Genomic DNA, 21,022 nt, shown 5'->3' with positions numbered 1-21,022 from the left:
TTAATGGTCTTGCTCAGGTTGGGCTGCCTCCTTTAATCAACAGGCGTACTATGTACACTGTATCCGCCAAGGTGGGTGGGAACCTCTATGAGATATTTTGAAATCACGCAATTTTGCAACAATGAGGAGGACCATCAGAGTGCTCGATATGTAAATCTACATCAACAGAGTACAAGCTCGTAACGTATTGATGGCTAAACTGCAAATAATTTCCACCGCATGCCCTAATATCGAAATATTTCTCGTCTCAGTTTTATGTTATCAACACGCTCTACAGTGGGTTTATTTCATTGCCAAGTCATTTATTTATGGTTACTTTGACAGCAGTAATCTGTTTTATCACCAGCATCTTGCCAAAAGCGGCTAAAGCCCAAACTGAGATCCCTACTATCTTGCAATGACCCTTAAGAGCTTATTTTGCTTTGCAGAGTTTCATAGTGTCTTTACTTAGTTTACTCCAAAACCGGACTTGGAATTTTATCTGCAGAATTTAAGCCTGTGGGGGTGGTACTTCCTCCACGTAGATGCGGGACACTGAGTTCCAACCTGTCTGCGCGTCAGCCGATCCAAAACCAGCACAGTTACCTACCCAGAATCCCACGCGCACAGTGCCTCTGCCGACTTTCTCACACACCCATTCAATATGGCGAGGGCGGTGCAAGTTCTTTTTGCCGCCATTCCCATGTACCATATAGACCACACCATCAATCGCCTCTGGAGCTGAGCACTCGGCTCCGTTGAAGGTAAAATACCATCGTCTGCAGCAGTCATGACAGTTATAGATGCGAAGGTTGCCATTCCAGTTTTTATAAAAGGAAGCTTTTATAAAAGATGTTATTTGTTTTTCTTCATTTGAGACTGACAGGACAACTTCCATGAGGAAAGACGTCATCATTTAACTTGAATTATAAAGACTTACGGTTAAAATAACTATGGAAATGTACTGTTCACCTTGAGCAATCCAGTGTTCATGTCGTCGTTGACATTTTTCCAAACGCACTGTTTCCAGTTACTTGTTAGCGTCCCTGGAGGTCCTTGGCTTCCTGGTTTGCCATCATAGCCTCGCTCTCCACGCGGTCCTATGGGTCCTTGGGGGCCGAGCAATCCTGCGACCCCTGCCGGTCCCGCGGGACCAGCGTTCCCAGGGATACCTGGGATTCCTGGCGCGGCATAACAGCAACTTTTACCGCAAGTCTGTTCAATTCCCTAAATGTAGATGATAATAGGCGCATTTGTTAACTCTGAAAATTTCTATTTTTTCATTTGCTTTTCGAATAAATTATCTTCACTTATCGTCCTTGACTACCCTCAGACTTCCAGAGTGAAATTTCGATTTGCAGAAATTTACTGAGGAGAGTCTGCCTTTTCATAAAATGTATTTGTGATCAAAAACTATTTTCGGTTTGGTTAAATGCATAAAATGATCAAAAAATTCAGATGCGAGTGGTAGAATCAATATTTTGAGGGTTTTTTCATAAATCAGTATTTCACGAATCGTTTGTGTTAGTCGTCGGTATTAATCGTCGTGCATATTCTTCACATAAATGCATACTCATGAGTATTCCATCCCACGCGTTCCTTAAAAAGCAGTTATGCAAGCTAGGCGTAATTGGTTTGGTTTTAGTTTTGCGACACTCATTTGAAAGCCACTCTATTAATGCCGCCGCACACAAGCCGATGTTTTGTCGGCCGACAAAAAAATCTTCACTTGTCGGCTAGTGTGCGATGAATTCAGACAAGTCTGCGACAAGATCGGAGCTCGGCTCCAGGCCTCAACACGGTTAGTTGCGACAAAAAATCTGCTAGTGTGCGGCAAGCTGATGGCCCGACAAATGTTAACCCGATTTGACCCCGGCGAAATAATCTGCAGTTCTACAACAAAAAATCGGCAAGTGTACGGCAGCCTTAAGTTATTAAATGTAAAGAACTCACTTCGTCTTGATTTGCACCTGGACTTGATTTTTTTCCTGCTGGGGTACAGAAAGTGATCAGCGGTAAAAAGAGTAAACACAACATGGTGGGGAACATTTTCATATGTCACTGCGTCATCGTTGTCACTTGATCTGCGAGTATAAAAAATAGGGAATATACAAGTGTGTTGGTGGGTGTGTGCGGAAGTATGAAACGTTTCTTTGGATGATTAACTCGATGTCTTTTTATGTTATACAAATAACACAGAATGAGAAGATTTTGTTGATCCTTGAAAATTGTTTGAAGATGGTCTGTAGGCCAATCGAACGTTTCCGAAAATAGATTCCGAAACTTTCCGAAGATATCCGGAAACTGCCGAACATTTTAGTAAGACATTCCCAAAGTTACGACTAGCAATGTCCAGTTTATGGAGGCGCGGTGGCCTCATGGCCAGTGCGCTCGTCCCCGGATCGAGCGGTACGGGTTCCAGCTCTGGCCGGGGACACTGTGTTTTGTTCTCGGGTAAGACACTTAACTCTCACAGTGCCTCTCTCCACCCAGGAATATAAATGAGTACCGGCGAATTGTTGGGGAAACCTAACAAATTGCGGGGAAATGACCTGCGATGGAGTAACATCCCATCCAGGGGGGAGAAGAAATACACCTAGCCGCTTCATGCTACAGAAACCGGGATAAGCTCCGGCAGCTATGAGCCAGTCGGCTCTAAGGCTTCACTTTTTTGGAAGGCCAATCGAACGTTTCCGATCATTTTCCGAAACTTTTCGAGGATATCCGGAAACTGCCGAAGATTTAAGAGACATTCCAAAATGTGGGTGTCTGGAAGACCCGAATAGCGAATAGTCGCGAATAGTCGTGAATAGTCGCGAATAGTCGCGAATAGCGAACAGGGAATAGTCCCGAATAGCGAATAGTGCGAATAGTCTCGAATAGTGCGAATAGTGGCGAACAGTCTCGAATAGTGGCGAATAGTGGCGAATAGTGGCAAATAGTGGCAAATCGTAGGAGATAGGGTACCCAGTATCTCGCAGTCAACCTCGTAGCAACGTTGGATGAGATTTTCCCGCTATCAGGACAAAAGGTGTTTCTAAACGTAATTTCTTCTGTTTTAACCGCTGCAAAAGCGTAAATACGTCTTTATTAGGTTATCCTTGTGTTTTCTGTTTTCTTAATGTCGGTGATGGACAGCCCTAGCCTGAGTCCGAAGAAGAAAAGGTAATAAATTCACTGAAATTCTGTGGCTTATTTGGATAATTAGATCTAAAGCGGTGACTATTGACGACTATTCGTCACTATTCGCCACTTTTCGCGACTGTTCACCACTATTCGCACTATTCGGGACTATTCGCTATTCTCTATTCGCGACTATTCGCTATTCGCTATTCGCGTTTTCCAGACACCCCAAAATGTTATGTCTAACAATTTTCAGTTTGTTCAATGCCTAAGAAGTTGGCAAATCGTTACTCCATAGTAAAACTGTCAGTGGAAAAAAACATCTACCCCACACTGAGTTTGTGTGATAAGATCAACCATGGCTCACATCAGATGATGTCCCGCTTATGACCTCGGTCCTTTATTTTGGTTTCGGCTTGCAGTGTAGAACAAGGACAATTGCGAGATTCGTTTCTTCTGAATGTTACTGTAGCTACGGTCGCTGCAAAGAAAGCTGAGCAATCCGACAGCAAGTTTCCACATGATAGCGGTATGCTACAGTACACAAAAAAGGCCCGAAATGACCTGAATTAAACAACTACGTACTGCTCTATTCTTCATCTCAACGACTGGCCGTACTCTTGAAAGTGGTTTCCATATTGTGGCAACGATCGCTACGGTTTTCGAAGTAAAACTCTTCTTAAATACTTCTATATGCTACGTATGTTTCCCTACTTATAATCTTTATCTCATACAGGGCCCCACTGAAAACCACATTATTGTGAAGTGGACTCCCACTTGAAATATCTTTGTTATTAAACTGAGGTCTGTCTCAGCGATAACAGAACTTAGGTCTACTTAGGTGATCGCTGTCCCAACGATCCCGACTGCTGAAGAGCTGTTTTCATATGATTGTAACGATCACTGAGCTTTTCCTCAGCTATTGGCTTCATATGAAAACCAGCCTTCTGTGGTTGTTGTGTGGTCTTAGCTCTGTTGGTTTTGTTTTGATCCACTCGCTCGAATGTAGTTTGAAAAGACGTTTTTTTGTGTTGAGTTTCCAGTGTTCAAACATTTGCACTGTACCGCACAAAGTAATCCGACAGCCGGAGAATTGAGGTTAGCCAGTATGTAGAAATAGTACAAAAACAAGCAAAGTCATTGCATTTAAGTTCATCGATTAAGTACCTACGTACCTTGCTGCTGTGGTTGTTGAAGAAAATTGTCACAATTTGAAGTACGTTTTAGCTTTATATGTCTCTTAATTTTGCAAAAATTAGTGTCACACTACTGAACAAGTAATCTTATTTTTCTGTTCTGTTTTAATTGATTAATGAGGTACACGTTTAGATAGATTTGAAAGTTGACCACGTCCCCCAGAAGAATCAAAACAAAACAACAAAGAACAACTTTGCAAAATACTCTTCAGTTTTGAGGGAAAATATCTTGCACTCGCATGTTAAGCAAGAACAAGGGTGTAATATATCAAACACGGGAGACCGTGTTTTACCGCAACCCAAACTGCGAAAAGAAGGCCGAAAATACGGGAAGTTGATTGTCCTTAAAGTTGGTTAAAGTTCATGATTGTTTCTTTGTGATCGATGGATACGGCAGTTCATGTTTCAAACACGTGGATAAATTTGTACGTGCGCTTATTACCCAGCATAATCTCATAATGACTTCGAGGTCAGCAGATCTCACACGTGGTCAGCTGCGTGCAATGTTGTTTGTATAAGGACTGCCACATGATTCATACATGTGAAAAGCATTTCGATTCGTTAGCACCTAAAACCTCAGGTCAGTCTACTGAGTCTGACTGACATTTACAAATGTGTGTACTGATTTCTGCTAAAATGAAATTTAGTCACATACAGTGCAAATGACTACATCTAACAGCAAATCAAATACTAGCCTGTTCCAGGCTCTCGGTAGTTGGGGACGAGCGACAAAAGAGGGCGAGCGAGAGAAAAACAAGGGAGGACTAAGGCGAGGAACGGCGAGAGAGCTCAGTCCCCCTCGTTTTTTCTCTTACTCGCCCTCTTTTTTTCACTCTTCCCCAACTACCGAGAGCCTTGAGCTTGTTACGTATTTTGCAACCCCTTCAATTAACTCACGAATTAATTAATCTACACTTCTCAAAACTGAACAAATGTGCGGCAATCCACGCCCGCCCGACGTTTCTTCTGAACTTAAACGTAATACAAAATATCACGTGATCACAAAACATGTTGGCAATTGTCACGCATTCTTATCCAAATGTCTCTTTGGTATAATGTTGGCAAACAAGAGATTGTGATCAAATGGCAGACAACGACTGCTCATACGCAAAGGGTGCAAAATCAAATGCAAAATTATACGCATAATCAGGAGGATATTCAGCAGCTCCTGACATAATTTCATTCCCCATTTGTATTCACGAGTTTTGCATCATGATACTCCTAGAACAATTTGATAGAAAACATTCTCTACACGTCAAACATTTAATTCACTGTGAGTTCTCCACATGTTATCGCTGAAAAACACTCGAAAAACAATTTTGGCTGCTGCTAACAAATTGTAAGCTCATATCTGAAGTTGATCTGAAGTAAACGAACTGATCCAATCCAGTGGTCCCCTGTGTGGTAGATGGACATAAAGTGCAGAAGAGGACTAAATTCCCCAAATTGCAGAAAAATCATATACATTGTATAAATGACCTTCCTGACTGTGTTTAAGGCAAGGTGGGTAGGGAAATTTGTGTGCTTATTTTCTGGAGTCACATTATTGCAGAAGTGCAGCTATTTTAACTACAGTAACGTGACGAAATTGTCCGCTAAACTGTAAATACGCATTGGATGCCTATGTTTATATACCGGTTAAGTTATCGCATCCCAACTCCAATTCAAAGATAACGTAAACGGCTTTAGCTAATTACAAATGGAACAAGAAGTGGTGAACTTTAAACGAGAGCCAATCCTGTGCCCCATTTAATTTGCAAACCAATTGTTTGCATACTTTTACCTTTACATCACCAGCTTCAGCTTACTTAAGCCGTCACTTTTTTTCTTTACTTGTTATGTAACAACAATGGTGACATTAAACCCCTTCATGTTTATTTTGCTTATCTTTAACTTCAAAGTGACGATCTAATCTTAACTTTCATCAAAACAAAAATTGAAGTTTTATCGTCGTCTCTTTCATAGAGCCACCTTAAGCCTGTGGGGGTGGTACTTCTTCCACGTAGATCCTGGACACTGATTTCCAACCTGTGTGGGCGTCAGCAGAACCGTAACCAGCACAGTTACCGACCCAGAATCCTACGCGCACAGCACCCTTATGGAGTTTTTCACACACTCCTTCGATTTGTCGTACACGGTGCAAATTTTTGGTGCCCCCTTCTCCACGATTCATATAAACCACGCCATCAATCGCTGCTGGCGCAGAGCACTCGTCACCATCGAAGGTGAAATACCATCGCCCGCAGCAGGCATGGCAGTTATAGAGGCGAAGAACACCATTCCAAAAGACGCGCAGGCCAGTTTTGTCGGACATTTTGTTGAAAACACATTCCTACAGAGATTAATAAATCATCATCAACAACAACTACGAGACGATATCGAAACGGAAACTGATCAAAGTCTTCGCGTTGCAAGTGCGATGTTAGAATTGAACATTCGCGGTGACAATAAACTGACGTAAACTGTTTTTATTTACTGCAGGTCTTATACGTTACCTATTTGAGCCCGCATATATATTTTTGCCATGTCTGGTAAACTTACATTGATCAACAATGATGCATCGCAAATGTGAAAAACTATGATTATTTTTGACGTTTCCGGCATCTAAATGCATTTGTTGGCTTTGCCTGAATGATAATCAATCTGAGACGAATTTTCTTTAACATTTCTTTAATTCGGCCTTCCTTCGTTGAGACAGGATTTGCCATTTGATACTCAAATATGCATATGGTCTTTATGTAGATTCCTCGGGATTTTTGTTGTTGTTGTCGCTGTTGTTGCTGTTCAATTCATTCGGTTTGCGGAAATGCTTATTAGTGAATTTCTTTAAAGGTTATTGTGTCGAGTAGATGATTAGTATCAGCTATGGGAGGTCCGCTTTTAGGCTTGGCTGGATCTATATGCTACATTTTGACTTCATGCATACATGGCCCATTGACGTGACTGGTAAAGGCTTACACATACCTTGATCAATCCAGTGTCCTTTGCGTCGTTCAGAGTTTTGAACACGCACTGTTTCCAGTTACTCCCTGATGTACCTGGAGGTCCCCGGGGCTCTTTATCGCCCGCGTCGCCTTTGGCTCCTGGTGGGCCCGCTGGCCCCGGGAGGCCTTGGCGTCCTTGTTTGCCATCGTAGCCTTGATCTCTTCGCGGCCCCGTTGGTCCTTGCGGGCAGGGGCAATCCCGTAACACCTGCTGGTCCCGCGGGACCAGGGCTCCCAGGAATACCTGGGATTCCTGGCGCGCAAAAGCAAGCACCGGCACCATAACCACAAGGTCCATGTGGGAATGTTGTTTTAGTGCCTTAGGGACCGTTCATTTTTTATGAGGGAGGGGGGGGGGGGGCTGGTGGGATTTGGGAAGCACCATTTAAAAATCGCATGACCCCCCCTCAGCTTACCAATTTTTTCACATGGCCCCCCCTTTATAGCGGTCATTTTTTGGGATGACCCCCCCCCCCCAAAAAAAAAATTGAACAAACAATATTTAGATTTCAACTTTTTTAATATTTCTCTATTATCCCCCTACTTCACGTTATTGTGCTCACTATGAAGACAATATTTACAATCCCTATACGACAGAGAGCTGTTGTTTAAAAAACAAATCAAAAGAAAGAGAAGTCAATTTCGGATCTCCTAGTTATGGCTCGCCCTGAGCGTGTGGCATTTGGCCTCTCATTGGCATCTTCCTCCTCTGAATTGATGAATGCAAGAATGACGTCATTTGAGTCATCTTCTCCCCCAGAGTCAATGGCATCACTGTCATACTCATCATTGTCACTTTCATCTGTTTCACTGCTGTCAGCACTTGCCCTGTTGTCATTTTGTGTCAATGTCCTGGCATTTCTCAGGGTTGGTTGGCCAGCTCTGAGAGGACTCTTCTGCTGCAAGCATGAATGTCTTACAATTGCCTTTACTTTCTCACTCTTGCTGCTTTTTAAATGCGCAAAATTCCAAAATGCGCAATAATGGCGAAAGCGACGAGTCGTTTAAGAAAAGGTTTACAGCTGAACGATCCAGGCAGTTTGACATCTTACAAGCAAAAGAAGCAATCTTTCTAAGTGCGGATGGCTGTTCAGAAAGGGTGGGTGAGTTTTCCATGCCAAGGTACCAGTTGAAGCCCAGTGATGGAAGAAAACTGAACTTCTCCATCAAAGAGCTCAGAGCAATTGTGGAAAAGTTGAATGTCATATTGAAAGATGTAAAGGAACATGATTCCACACCCTTTCAGTCCAATGGGCTTGCTTTAAAGCAGGGCGAAGAATTTGCCCACAGTTTTAATGTAAAACAGATCAAATGTATAGAAGCTAAGTTGACGAAGGTCACGCAGGACATGGAAGCACTAGAAAATAAGAGCAATTATAACAGCATATTCAAGGGCACACTCAAACAGCACATCAACAAAAGGAGAAGGAAAAAAGAAAACCGCAGAAAGTCAAATGAAAGAAAGAGGAAGCGGACTGAAAACAACGTCCAACGAGTTTATGGAATCTGTGTTGGAAACCCGCTAGGAAATGATCTTCCACAATGCCTTGTGTACCCTCCTAGAACGGCCGTCCCGGAAGAGTGTATTAAAGTTGAGGATGCTGCCACGTCGTTATTTAGAAGAGATGGGCCATACATCGCACAGCTCTTGGAAGGGAATTATTTCACCACAAACCTTGAGCAGGAAGTCAGAGATTATGTTTACACCTTCATGTACCCTGAAGAGTACACTCTGACGGAAAGCATTGCTGCTTCTTGCAACATTGGTGAAAGAGACTCCCATAGCAGCATAAGCGGCGACGAAGAACTCGATGACAGCGAAGATGAAGATGAGTGCCAGTGAAAGTTGCATTCGAAAATAACAGTGTTAAATACTTCTTTTCAGTAGCCAAACGTTTTTTTAAAGCAGAAGGAAAGTTTGTAATAAATTTGTATCCTGCCTTCTATGTTTATTCTATAGCAATTTTTTTGATATTCAAACGTTATGCCATTTTAAAGTTTTACTAAAATATTTCACGTGACCCCCCCTTTTTCCCTTATTTTTTTGGGATGGCCCCCCCTCGAAAGCCATTTTTTTTCGCATGGCCCCCCCCCAAATCCCACCAGCCCCCCCCTACCTTATAAAAAATGAACGGTCCCTTACAGGAAGAAAGTAAAAGTCCATTTATTCTTTCAAACAGTTCCAAAAAATCGTTCGTATCCATTTCTAGTAGTCTTTCGTAGACTTCCATGTTACTTCTATCTTGTAATCGTTCGTTTAAATGTTACTGGTGTTTTTAATAGAGCTCCGTTACAAAATGAGCCCAGTTTAACTACATTTGCTTGAACAACTGAGGCAAAGAAGAAATGAAAGGATCCTATGGAAGTTACGAGTGAACCGAGGAAACTTACTTTGTCGTCACTTGGTTTACCGGTGCTGGAGTTGTCCGCGGTACAGACAATCAGCGGTAAAACCAGTAAGCATAGCATAGCGGTCGAAAACAAGTTCATGTCTGAAAATATCGAGAACTATTCTTTGACCTGTGGAGAGGAAACAATTGTCATTCGGTTGGTATCTTTGCAGTCATTGTAATATTTCCTACAGCTTCTGTACTGGTTCCGAAAAATTCCCAACCAGCTAATATAAGGAAAACATTTATAGTTCCTATATAGTGTGACGTATGTCTGTGGATGCGAGAGAAGTTTCATATTTGTTCATGAGATGGATTTCTTGGCTTTTTTCTGTGGCTGGAAGTGATCGCTGGAAAAATGTTTCTCTCTGTAGAATATTCCTCAGTTGAAAACATATCTCAGACAGTCAGTGAAACGCCTTAATAAGCAGATAAACGAGCATAGTTTAATTCGATAAAAACCACCAGCACTACAGTATAGGTCACTGATCGCGTAAGTTTTCTAAGCTTTCCTCCATCCAATCCCTCAAATTTAATTCAATATATAGTGAACAAAACATAATGGGCAGGACACTATTTTGGCAAAACTAACATCAAGTCTTCATACGCTTTAGAAAAATGCTCACACGTTTAAGTTGGTGTCAACAGTTTCCTCCCAACACTGAAACGCAAACTTGAGAAACTTGAATTATGCGCGTTTCTCTTGAAGGAGCAAAAGTGTAAGCATGATTTTAGCCTCATTCGAAAATCACTGAAACGGCCTGAGGCGACAAAGAAAATCGACTTTTAAACACAAGCTTGTTACTAGAACAAAAGACACCATTTGCACAATATGATGCTTACCTGAGACTTGATCGATAGAATTATAAAGAATTTTGTAAGCAGTAACTGTTATTTATACAGGATATAGTTCTCAGTTTCATCTCAGCTGTCAACTTTCGGCATAGGTTTTTACAATATTGGAGTTACTTTTGCCAGTTTAGACTATGGGCTGATTCAGCTTCAAGTTTTGGCTTAAGTTTTTTGTATAGCGCTTTAGCTTTCAGCTTTTTGACCTATTGTGAAATGTTGGCATTTTAGTGCCGGAGTAGCCAAGTTGTTGGTCTTCAGTTTTTGGCAAACAGGCTTGTTCAGCTTCAAGGTTCGGCTTCACGTCTTCGTCATGGCATTTTCAGCTTTCAGTTTTTGCCGAATTGGCTATTTTCTTATAGTATATAATCGAATATTTCCTCAGGATAACCCTTCAGTACAAAGTACTGTTATCAACGGGGTCCTGCTAAGAATTAAAAACTAATAAACAAGAATTATTAAGATGTATAAAATAAGATACATATTAAAAACCGTTAAAAATACAATAGAAATTACAAGTAATAATCGTCTAAGGCTTTCCTAAATAAAACTCTAGAATTAATGTTTCTTAAACTTAAAGGCAATAAATTAAAAATCGAGGCACCTAAAAAATAAAAGCTACGGCGCGCAAAATCCAGTCTGACTTTTGGTAGTTTTGCAGTTTTCCCATTGTTGCGAGTGTTTAAAGCGTCATGATGTAATCGGTGAAAATAGTTTTTAAATGGAAAGCATGGAGTTCCATTAAGGCAGTCAAATACAAAGCAGCACGCTCTTTTTTGTAAAAAGTTATCAACAGTTAAAAATCGAAGATCACAGTTCTGCGAACTGCATTTTGGGGAAATGATTTCGAGGCTTCAGTTCCTGGCAAACAGGCTCTTCCAGCCTCAGGGTATGGCTTTCGTTTTTGGTACAGCGTTTCTGGCTTTCAGTTTTAACCATTTAATGGCTAGTTAAGCTTTCAGCTTTCATGTGTGGAAAGCAGATTGATTTCGTTTACCCAATTTGTCAAGTGATGAAACGGTTAATGACAGTTCATGTCTCATGGATTCTCGGGTGCCACTTGTCCCCCTCATTCTGTCTTTATCCTGTACGTGCAATTACTGAGAGAACGAGTGTATCTTCCGAGCGATTGTTTTCTCGAATCGGAACGATCGCTGAACTTTCTTCTCAGCTATCGTAGCGATCGAATGAAAGCTGTTCTTAAATTCTGTGCGTAGGGTTCACAGCCACCTTAAATTTCTAAAAATGTAAGATGGATCTGAACGTCATGAACAGAATATTTTCAAACATTGCCAAAAGTTGCACCTTATTCCACTACAATCAAAATTCAAAGTCATTAAAAATGGGTGTCGCCATGTCGTTCTTGAAATAGAAATACTGAAAATTAAGATTAAGGGTGTGTTTAGCGGGTCATACTGTTGCTATAGTTGCCTGTTGTGTCACGAAAATGATAATAGCGTGCTCACCAATGAATGGCCATTTTTTAAAATACCATGACTGTAGCATCAACGGATAAAGAGTGGCTATAACGACCCGTCTTGAAAAGTGTTGGAAACTGTTTTGAGCCACCCTAAGAGAAGAGTTCAAAATTCGTCAGTGAACGTCTTGCTGGTTTCTATTTTTGTATGTAAACCTCTCGGCATGAAGACTTCCTTTTGCTGACTTTTTCGTTTTATGCTTGTGGTGTGCCTGTTCGATTATATATTGGCGTTATGAGGAGAAATGGAATTCTGATCACGTCTCCTGAACTATGGATTTGAACCATTACTGACATCACTGGCACACAAAAGCAACTTTCTAGCTTGGGTGGTTTGTTGTCCCATTTCAGACCATGTGATGAAACTCTTGAGAATTCCTTTTTTCGGATTTTCAAATAGTCGCGTGTATATGAGTGAATAATTTTTACATGGATATTCTCTAGAGGATATCACGTGGTCTATAATGGGAAAACAATACCTTCCTGTGTTGCTTCTCTTTTTTCCATTTTTTCCCGGTCAAAACGGCTTTTTTAGAGAAGTATACATCAGAGGGGTTAAACCGGTAGGAGGTGCACATTTTCTACAATAATCCGCCACCGATCGCATTCAATATTTTGTCATTGGCCTGATTCAGATGTAAATTTTATCCTAGACGGTCGAAGCCGGAACCGACATATCTGAGCAGCGAGTGAAAGGTAACGCCCTTTTTTAGCTGAGAAGCTTAAATGTACTCGCTGTTGATGAGATGATCTCCTTACAGGGGTTGTTGTGTAAAGGTACTGTACCTGGCTCTGATAGTCAACTTCTGACAGAAGGGGTCAAGTTTTCCCTGAATGTGTTCAAGAGGTGGTTGCCTTTTGACGAGCACAAACTTTTATCTAATTGACTTTTCTTGTGAAATAGAGCGGTACAATCAAGGGGACCTGCGAAAGTACCAGCTCATAACGTATTGCTGGCTGAACTGTAAATAATTTCCACCGCGTGGCCTGATATCGAAATATTTCTTGTCTCAGTTTTATGTTATCAACACGCCTACAACGGGTTTATTTCCATGCCAAGTCATTTATTTATGGTTACTTTGACATCATTATCAGCAGGATCTTACCAAAAGCGGCTAAAGCCCAAACTGAGATCCCTACTATCTTCTTACAATAACCCTTAAGAGCTTATTTTGTTTTGCTTAGTTTCATAGTGTCTCTACTTAGTCTACTCCAAAACCGAACTTGGAATTTTATTGTCGTCTCTCAGCGGAATTTAAGCCTGCGGGGGTGGTACTTCTTCCACATAGATCCGGGACACTGAGTTCCAACCCGTCCGTGCGTCAGCAGATCCGTAACCAGCACAGTTACCGACTCAGAATCCCACGCGCACAATGCCTTTGGCCACTTTCTCACACACCCCTTCAATATGGCGAGGGCGGTGCAAGTTCTTTCTGTTACCAGTTCCATGTACCATATAGATCACGCCATCAATCGCCCCTGGAGCTGAGCACTCGGCTCCGTTGAAGGTAAAATACCATCGTCTGCAGCAGTTATGGCAGTTATAGATGCGAAGGTTGCCATTCCAGTACACGCGCAGACCAGTTTTGTCTGACGTTTTGTTGAAATGACATTCCTATATGAAAAAAAAAGGCTAAGTAGGTTCCTAATCAGGTTCTTAATTTCTATGAAGGAGATAGAGTTGTTGATTTCCAGAAAAATGAATAAACTTGGAGTTAGTTCTTAAACATACAGTATTTATTCATAGCTGTATGATAAGCCCAACACAACTGATTACAGAAATTATGTATGTGTAGTGTTTTCTCCATAATATTGGTACAGTATTTGCTTGTAATATAAATTTGTAATCTGAAGTCACACTCCTTGGTTAAAATGTTTATTACACTTTAACTGTCATCCACATATAAGAAACTGTTTGATCTTGCTCGGCTAAACAGGAGCTTATATTTTTGGGTTTAAAAATACCAGATTTCTGCCAGCAGGTTCTTAAACCACCTGGTTCTACATGCAGGTTTTTTACTGTATGTTCTTGTCCACGTTCTAAACTGATAGCTCCTAAGAGAGGAGAGTCGCCATTTTACTTGAATGATTAAGACGTACTGTTAAATTAAATAAGAAAGTGTGCTGTTTACCTTTACTAATCCAGTGTCCTTTTCTTCGTTCATATTTTTCCAAACGCAGTGTTTCCAGTTACTTGCGAACGTCTCTGGTCCCTGGGCGCCTGGAGGGCCTTGGCTTCCTGGAGGGCCTTGGCTTCCTGGTTTGCCATCTTTGCCTTGGCCTCCACGCGGTCCTATGGGGCCGGGCGATCCCGCAGCACCTACAGGTCCTGCTGGACCAGCGCTCCCAGGGATCCCTGGGATTCCTGGGAATCCTGGCGCGGTACAACAACAACTTTGACCACAAGCCTGTTTAATTCCCTAAATGTAAATGATACAGTAAAATGAGCATTTGTTAGCTCAGAAAATTTCTATAGAACAAGATGGCCTTGTGTGGAGTAGTCACAGTGGAGGTGATGACCTCGTGATAATGATAAAATGAACTCACTTTGTTTCCACTTGGTTCGCCGCTGCTGTTGTTGTTCATCGCAGAGCACAAAGAACTCAATGTTAGAATCACTAAACATGATATGATAGCTGCCATGTTCATACCAGAGTTTGCCATTAATATCCTTCAGTCTGTAAGGTAATAGGAAAACAACAACAATGTTAAGTAGAAATCATTGATGCTTCCTGCACCGAACACAAAATGGCACCTAATAACTTTGTAGTTATAGTAACTTTTCTTGGCCGATTATTAGCACCTAATGAGAGCTTAAGTGAATAAGTTACGGGCTGAGATGGAGTATTATTGTATTTGACGTAAAACAAGGTTTTCTCTCAGTTGAGTATCAGTAATATAACAAGCTTGATCTATCTTGGCTCACAAAATCCGTAACAAAAAAGTCCGATTATGCCATTAAGGAAGACTACTTTGTCTTCGTTTCAAATGACTGAGCTGAGTAAGAAAATATAAGATCATTATCCTTTGTTTTCGGTGAACTTTCTTGATAAAGTATACCCCTTGCTATTCTGGTTATAAAGAAAACTTATGATGCCCAGATTTTGTGTTATTCTCTCTCAGGTAAATAGACAAGCTATACAATTTTTTGATTTAATAAGCGCGCAAAAGATCGAGTGGTCTAACTTGTCGAAATTGTTCAATGAAGTAATAATTTTGCTGTTTGTGACGTTCGCGTAAATACAGGTTCGAGAGCTGATTATAATTTTTAGCAATTTTATTGGGCGAGTTAATGCATGTGGCATCTTTTTTTGAATTGGTTAATGTTGTAAACTTTGACGTTGTAAGAATAACCTCTGCTCTTTGTAAGTTCACGATAAAACATTTTCCGGCGCAAAAAGCATTATCATTTGTCGATTGAGCAAACTACATGTTATTATACGACCTGATGCAAATGTGAAGATCATTTTGTCTCTTTTCTTTTGAGGCAAATGAGCAAATTAAAAATTAATGACTTGAGACGACGAAAAAAATGGCCTCAAAAACAGATGCACAGAACTCTCCAAATGGATTAAATTTATACCTGTAAAACTAGCTTATCTGAATTTTGCTTTTGTTTTCCTTTCGCTTAGTCAGAAATTCGCCAGATATTTGTTGTCGAAATCTTTACTCCAGCAATTCTGAAGTCTTGAACGTTTATCTGCGAAGCGAGTCACCGTCTGAGTTGTCTGAGTGGAAGATCAAGCCTAGACGCCGAACTTGAAAGAATCGAAAAGAAATTGAAGACTTTTCGTCAAAACGTGGAGGAAATAAGCGAAACAGTATTAGGCTTGCACCGTTAAATTGTCGATCCTTTGAGTTTCTTGGTGCTGTTCAGAAGCGAAGAACAATATTTGACTTTCGCTGGGTAATTTTTCCAGTGCTTTGTTTAATACAATTCTGGTCAGAACAAGTTTGTGAAACAGTTTATATTCTTTTTCAAATTTAACCCCTATTCTAACAAGCAATACACTATTAACTAAAACGATTTTTTTCGTCGCCATAATTCTAATGGAGTGACTGCTTGTGTTGCTGACAATTATCGTAGAAACTTTATCTAACTACTCATATACTCCTACCTAAAAGGAAAACTCCGTTTCTACAATTTCTTTGAACTTAGCTCTGTTTCTTTGTCCAGAGCATTTTCGGATTTTCGGATCGTTCCTTTATCGGTAGTGCACATGAACATATTCTGCTAAACCTTTGCCCCAGCAATGTCATGCATTTTTAGTAAATTCTGGGAAGTATTCAGCCGTTTGTTTGATATGTCAACGCAAATAGGCTTTTATAAGTATACCATGCATTCCTGATTACATTTTGCCTTCGCCGTGAAGCATTATCAAAGCAATAAAGTGACTCAACTTTGTACAGCTCAAGGCTTAAGAAATATTGAGGGTTTTTGGTTACGAATTCTAAAATAATGGTCCTAAAAAAGTTAATGGTCTTGAGTGAATATGGCCTTACTCGTTTTAAAAATTTTGATTTGGAAATTTTGGTATAAAGAGTACTAGGTAATCAACAATTCTCGTATTCGTACAAAACTGGAAACTTCGAGTTCAACAGTTTAAAAACAATTATCCCGACGAGGCGAAGAAGGACATTCTCTTCTTGAACGAAATCTGTAGCTGACGCAGCGATTAATGTAACCAACGATCTGACAAGGGATATTTAGTACTCTTCTACTTACCTTTGAAGTAACTTAGCCTCTTTGTAACTTAATGAGGACAGAAAATTCTAATAAGAGAAGTGATAAGTGATCATTAGATTTAACCTCAAAATCAGAAAAGGCTCAATAAAAGCGGCATGATAAGGAGATAATGATAAGCTTACATCGTCTGCGTCTTTATTCTGGGCCTTCACGCTTGTTGCTGTTCAGAACTAAGTTACCAAGTGAACAACCCCGTTGATTTGAGCGAGGTTCTCGTCAGAACAAGTTCGTAAAACTACATGCATATTTAAATGATTTGCTCATTCTAACAAGCAGTGCTATTTGCTGGAGCTGTTTGTTTAGTTGTGCATTTGTCCAATGAAATGAACCCTTACATGCTCCATTGATTTGCTTGTCGCGTTTTTCTAAACGGACTTGAACTTTCTGAGATTTACTGCAAACAAAGCTTATTACACAACTCTCGTGCTACTGTGGCTAATGATAAAAAAAGATCACTTTAATTTGTTCTTGTGTGTTTCACATGATGGTTGCAAATGTCAGTTCTCAAAACCTGAACCCAACATAAATATTTTGCTTGGACAATCTGATTTGATTTTCCGTTTTAATTTTTCACTAGACTTCGAAGCTAAAGTTTTTGTGAAATGCTTTATTAAACATTAAATACTGAGGAAATGTACAGTGAATTGAATGATATTTACCTGTGAAGTATCTCAGTACCTGTGTCTTCTCAATGCACATAGGAAAAGGGAAAGAAAGAGTGTTAGTTTAAGCATCAAAAAGAGCAAAGAATCCATAAGTTATCTTAACGTGAATGCGATCTTGAACTAGCGGCTTGTACAGTATTTTTTGTTGCTTTTCAGATCTAAGGAAAACGTTTCTGTTTAGACCTATAGTTTGCTTTTTCTTTGGTCTGTTTAAGAGGTTCTTCGGTAATAACAAGATAATTTGTAATCACCAATTCATAAACTTCTCGAGGTATTTTTTCGTTCCAACAAGCGAAATTATTGGCTAGGGTTTACTTTCCGATGTGGCCAATAATTAAATGCTGTCTGATATTTCCTATGATTTTCTCAATGTGCAGTGCAATCCTTCAGAATAATTTTCTCGGCAGAAAACAAAGGAAGAGATCTGTGCCTATAAAGCCCTTCCCTCAAAAATAAAAACTTCATAACACTTACATACTCTCAGCCCTTTCTTTCGCGGAGTGAAATATTTATTTATAATTCGAATAATTTTCACTGATTTTAATACAATTTATGCCAGAAAGAGTGCAAAATGTTTCTCATCTTGTGAATATCACTTGAAGAAGTAATTAAAAAGAAAAGTAATGCTAGGATTAATACACGAGGCTTGTCAGATTAAGAATTTCTTTACATTTGATGGTATTAAAGAAACGTTGTACATTGCATTGCGCTCTTTCTCATTTTATTTTCCAAGATACAGCCAATATGGATCCGGTTTTGTAACAATCGAAGAAATACCTATCAATCTACTTGATACTAGACATAAAATAATAAATCAATATAATTCTATCAGGCAAGGAAAACGTCTTCCACTTCTCGTAATTGCGTGACATCATTACTAAGCTAGCAACTTTTGTTCTTCGCACGTCGCGTACATACGGTTTTATTTTTATAAAAAAAAAAAAACACACACACACACTATCTCGGAAAACAGCGAACATTCGAAGGTATTTGAGTATCATCATAGCAGATTGGACTTACTTTGAACATGATCGAGCCTATTTCAAGTCCTTGCCAGTCTCGATGGCTAATGGATTTCTATTTTCTAATGCAAAATTGAGATCAATTTTGGACGAACTTTCCTATTAAGGCAGTTAGTCACTTACCTTTTGTTTGACCGTCAGCGCCTAGATTGTTGGAGCGGAAACAGAGGCAGCTATACGGTAGGAGAGAAAGTAGAGTCTTAGATCAGTTTAGCGTCAAAACTACTCGGGCATCCAAAATGACAATTATCCGTAATGGCACAATTGCAAACTCACTTCTGATTAATCTTCTACGTTTGAAACAACCTGAAAGTAAACATATTTTTTGCTGGCCCATCTCGTCAGAACAAGTTTACGAAGCAACAGTACATAAATATTAAACAATAAATTCATTCTAACGCCAACTTTTATTGGCTAGAACGGTTCGTTTTGACCTTGTTTTGTTCAATGGAATGAAGGCTTCCATTCTTGTTTTGTTCGCCACGTGTTGTTCCCGAAACGTAGTTTACTGTAGACTAAGGATCAAGTGGCTGGACGAGAAAAAGAAACATATTTTGGCCTTAATCAGATTTGTTTTGTGACAGTTCGTTCGGTGTATGATCTTTCTGCATTGAAAAAAATAAATAGAGGATATTACATGGTGGCGAGAAGATTATGTACTTATTGACTGAGTGGGAGGGCCGGACAGGAAAATATTTGGCTCGAGGTCAGGACGTACGCAACCGAGCGCAGCGAGGTCCGTACGTCCTGACCGAGAGACAAATATTTTCCCGTCCGGCCCGACCTTACTCAATTACAAAAAGATTCTACAATAAAAACTTGCCATGTATTTCTTCGCGTCGAACAAGAAACTCACAATTCATCGAAAAACACGACTCATTTTCTCATATTTGTTTTTTACTGTAAGTCCACAATTACAATTCATGCTAAAAAGCCAACAGAAAGTTGACATAAAGCTGTCAAAAATATGTCAAAACCATCAAAAACTGAGTGACAAAAGTTCGCTTCACGCTTCACTGAAATTATTCACAAATCTTCATCTGAAGACTTAAGAAAATGTCGGCGTCGTTTCAAGCTATTTGTCGACAGTAGTATAGGAGTTAGCGCTTCTAGCTCATTTCTTCAATCAATCAAATGAGACCGAAAGATTTTACATCAAACTATATACTCTTTAAGAAATATAAACTGCGTTATCAATTGCCTGACATGCTCGCAAATACCGGACATGACATTTCTCGGAAACACAGTTGGTCTATGTCGGGACTTTCCCTAGGAAATGATTCATCAAATTTCTATTGTTCTCAAGTCATGAGACTGTGTTTGTATTGCATGTCATTTGTGTATGTGTTTGCATTGCCTCTCATTTCTCAGAAAGACAGGAAGTTGATTTCTGCTCGTTGTGTTTCTAACGCGTCAGAAACTTGCGAGCTACATTTATATTGAGTTTGTTTGGAATTTTTTCCTTCGGAAATGAGGGATGCTTACCATTTGTCCGATTAAACCGCTTGGGATGACCGTGAATAATGGTAAGGGTTTTACAAAAATCAGGAAACCAACCGAACGAGATGGCGCTGACCATTTGCAATTCGATTTCTCGTAATTGTTTTCGGCTGATGAGAGACTGGAAACTGGAAAATTTAGCAAATGGTAAGGAAATTTCCACCGTTCCGTTCCGAACGGAAAAAGAGGACTACCTCTGGAGGTAGTCTACAATTTCCGAACGGATTTTCCAGAAAATTACTGTTCCTTTTGACTTTTAACCGAAATTTCCGGATTTTTTCGCTAAATGGTAAGCACCCGAGTAATCCAATTTCTATTGTTATAGAGTCATGAGACAGTCGTATGATTTCTATGACGTCACGGCACAGCTGTGCCGGCCTTGAACTCTTTATATTTTATGATGTCCGTATGCATAACTTGTTATTCCATTATCATGGACGAATCTCTTGTCATCGAAGCAAGACAATAATACTTTGTTAAGCTCATAGCTCCCAAGTTGATGATTGCTGCTTCTGATGGTTTTCATTGTGTGATACATTCGCTTGTTATTGAACAGTGTGTTTTATAGTCTTCATGTTTGATGTCTTTTTTGATCACAATCTTTTTAATACCTTTTGCTGTTTTACTGTTGTCATCATCGTCCTTGATATATGAATACATTTTACTTCTTAGACTTATGAATTCTTTTATGAGTGCGCCTGCTGCCTCGTCTTTGAATTGACCAATGACCTTCTTGTTTGTTTCATTGTAGAATTTACTATTTTTTGGGTAATGACTGTTGTCGAATTTATTTTTGTCTTTCCAAAAGTCTTCATAAACATCTTCTGTTTCTATTTCATATGTCACTGTCAGTGTCTATGAATAATAATTTTGCTTTATTACCGTATTTTTTGTTTGATGTAGTTGTAATGAAAATTATACATTAATGTCTTGCTGAGATCAAGAATGCGCATACCTACATATGCTGGCCTGTTTAAGGTTAGTGTTTCTTTGATCTTATGCAGACTACCAGATTTTCATTAAAAATTTTTGATGAGGCATAAGTCGGTTTCGATGTCATTTTTAATAGCTTCTTTTTATCAGTTACAAG

At 39.8% G+C, this 21,022-nt stretch overlaps 1 protein-coding gene, 1 long non-coding RNA gene and 1 pseudogene across 3 annotated transcripts; all 3 read right to left on the bottom strand.

Moving 5' to 3' along the window:
* Positions 1-1,114: 1,114 nt before the first annotated feature.
* Positions 1,115-4,538, bottom strand: LOC149106207 (uncharacterized). The gene is made up of 3 exons (XR_016209709.1): positions 4,278-4,538; positions 1,950-2,063; positions 1,115-1,206 (listed from the first exon to the last, which is right to left on the bottom strand). It is a non-coding gene; the product is annotated as an uncharacterized LOC149106207 (long non-coding RNA).
* A 1,475-nt stretch (positions 4,539-6,013) lies between these two features.
* LOC110039922 (collagen triple helix repeat-containing protein 1-like) lies at positions 6,014-9,778 on the bottom strand (annotated as a pseudogene). Its single transcript, XR_016209699.1, has 3 exons — positions 9,661-9,778; positions 7,263-7,601; positions 6,014-6,630 (listed from the first exon to the last, which is right to left on the bottom strand). The product of XR_016209699.1 is annotated as a collagen triple helix repeat-containing protein 1-like (transcript).
* Positions 9,779-13,041: 3,263 nt separating this feature from the next.
* Positions 13,042-18,698, bottom strand: LOC110039924 (uncharacterized). The gene is made up of 6 exons (XM_089297812.1): positions 18,556-18,698; positions 17,405-17,429; positions 16,725-16,771; positions 14,546-14,676; positions 14,131-14,418; positions 13,042-13,613 (listed from the first exon to the last, which is right to left on the bottom strand). The coding sequence occupies exons 4-6, from the start codon at positions 14,660-14,662 to the stop codon at positions 13,353-13,355; spliced, it is 666 nt and encodes a 221-aa protein (XP_089153938.1). The 5' UTR covers positions 14,663-14,676; positions 16,725-16,771; positions 17,405-17,429; positions 18,556-18,698; the 3' UTR covers positions 13,042-13,352.
* Between the last annotated feature and the right edge of the window lie 2,324 nt (positions 18,699-21,022).

The sequence above is a fragment of the Orbicella faveolata genome, unplaced genomic scaffold, assembly GCF_042242905.1.
Source record: "Orbicella faveolata isolate gen_17 unplaced genomic scaffold, um_ofav_v1 contig_3, whole genome shotgun sequence".
Classification (NCBI taxonomy): domain Eukaryota; kingdom Metazoa; phylum Cnidaria; class Anthozoa; order Scleractinia; family Merulinidae; genus Orbicella; species Orbicella faveolata.
The sequence above is the reverse complement of the archived record's forward strand: the minus strand, read 5'-3'. Positions and strand labels throughout refer to the sequence as shown.

Bases quoted from the DNA above. Each gene is read 5' to 3' on its own strand.
- LOC110039924 (XM_089297812.1), bottom strand. From the start codon at position 14,662: ATGGCAAACTCTGGTATGAACATGGCAGCTATCATATCATGTTTAGTG. The intron at 14,419-14,545 runs GTGAGTTCATTT...ATTTACATTTAG, and splicing joins GCGAACCAAGTGGAAACAAA to GGAATTAAACAGGCTTGTGG. The intron at 13,614-14,130 runs GTAAACAGCACA...TTTTTCATATAG, and splicing joins AGGACACTGGATTAGTAAAG to GAATGTCATTTCAACAAAAC.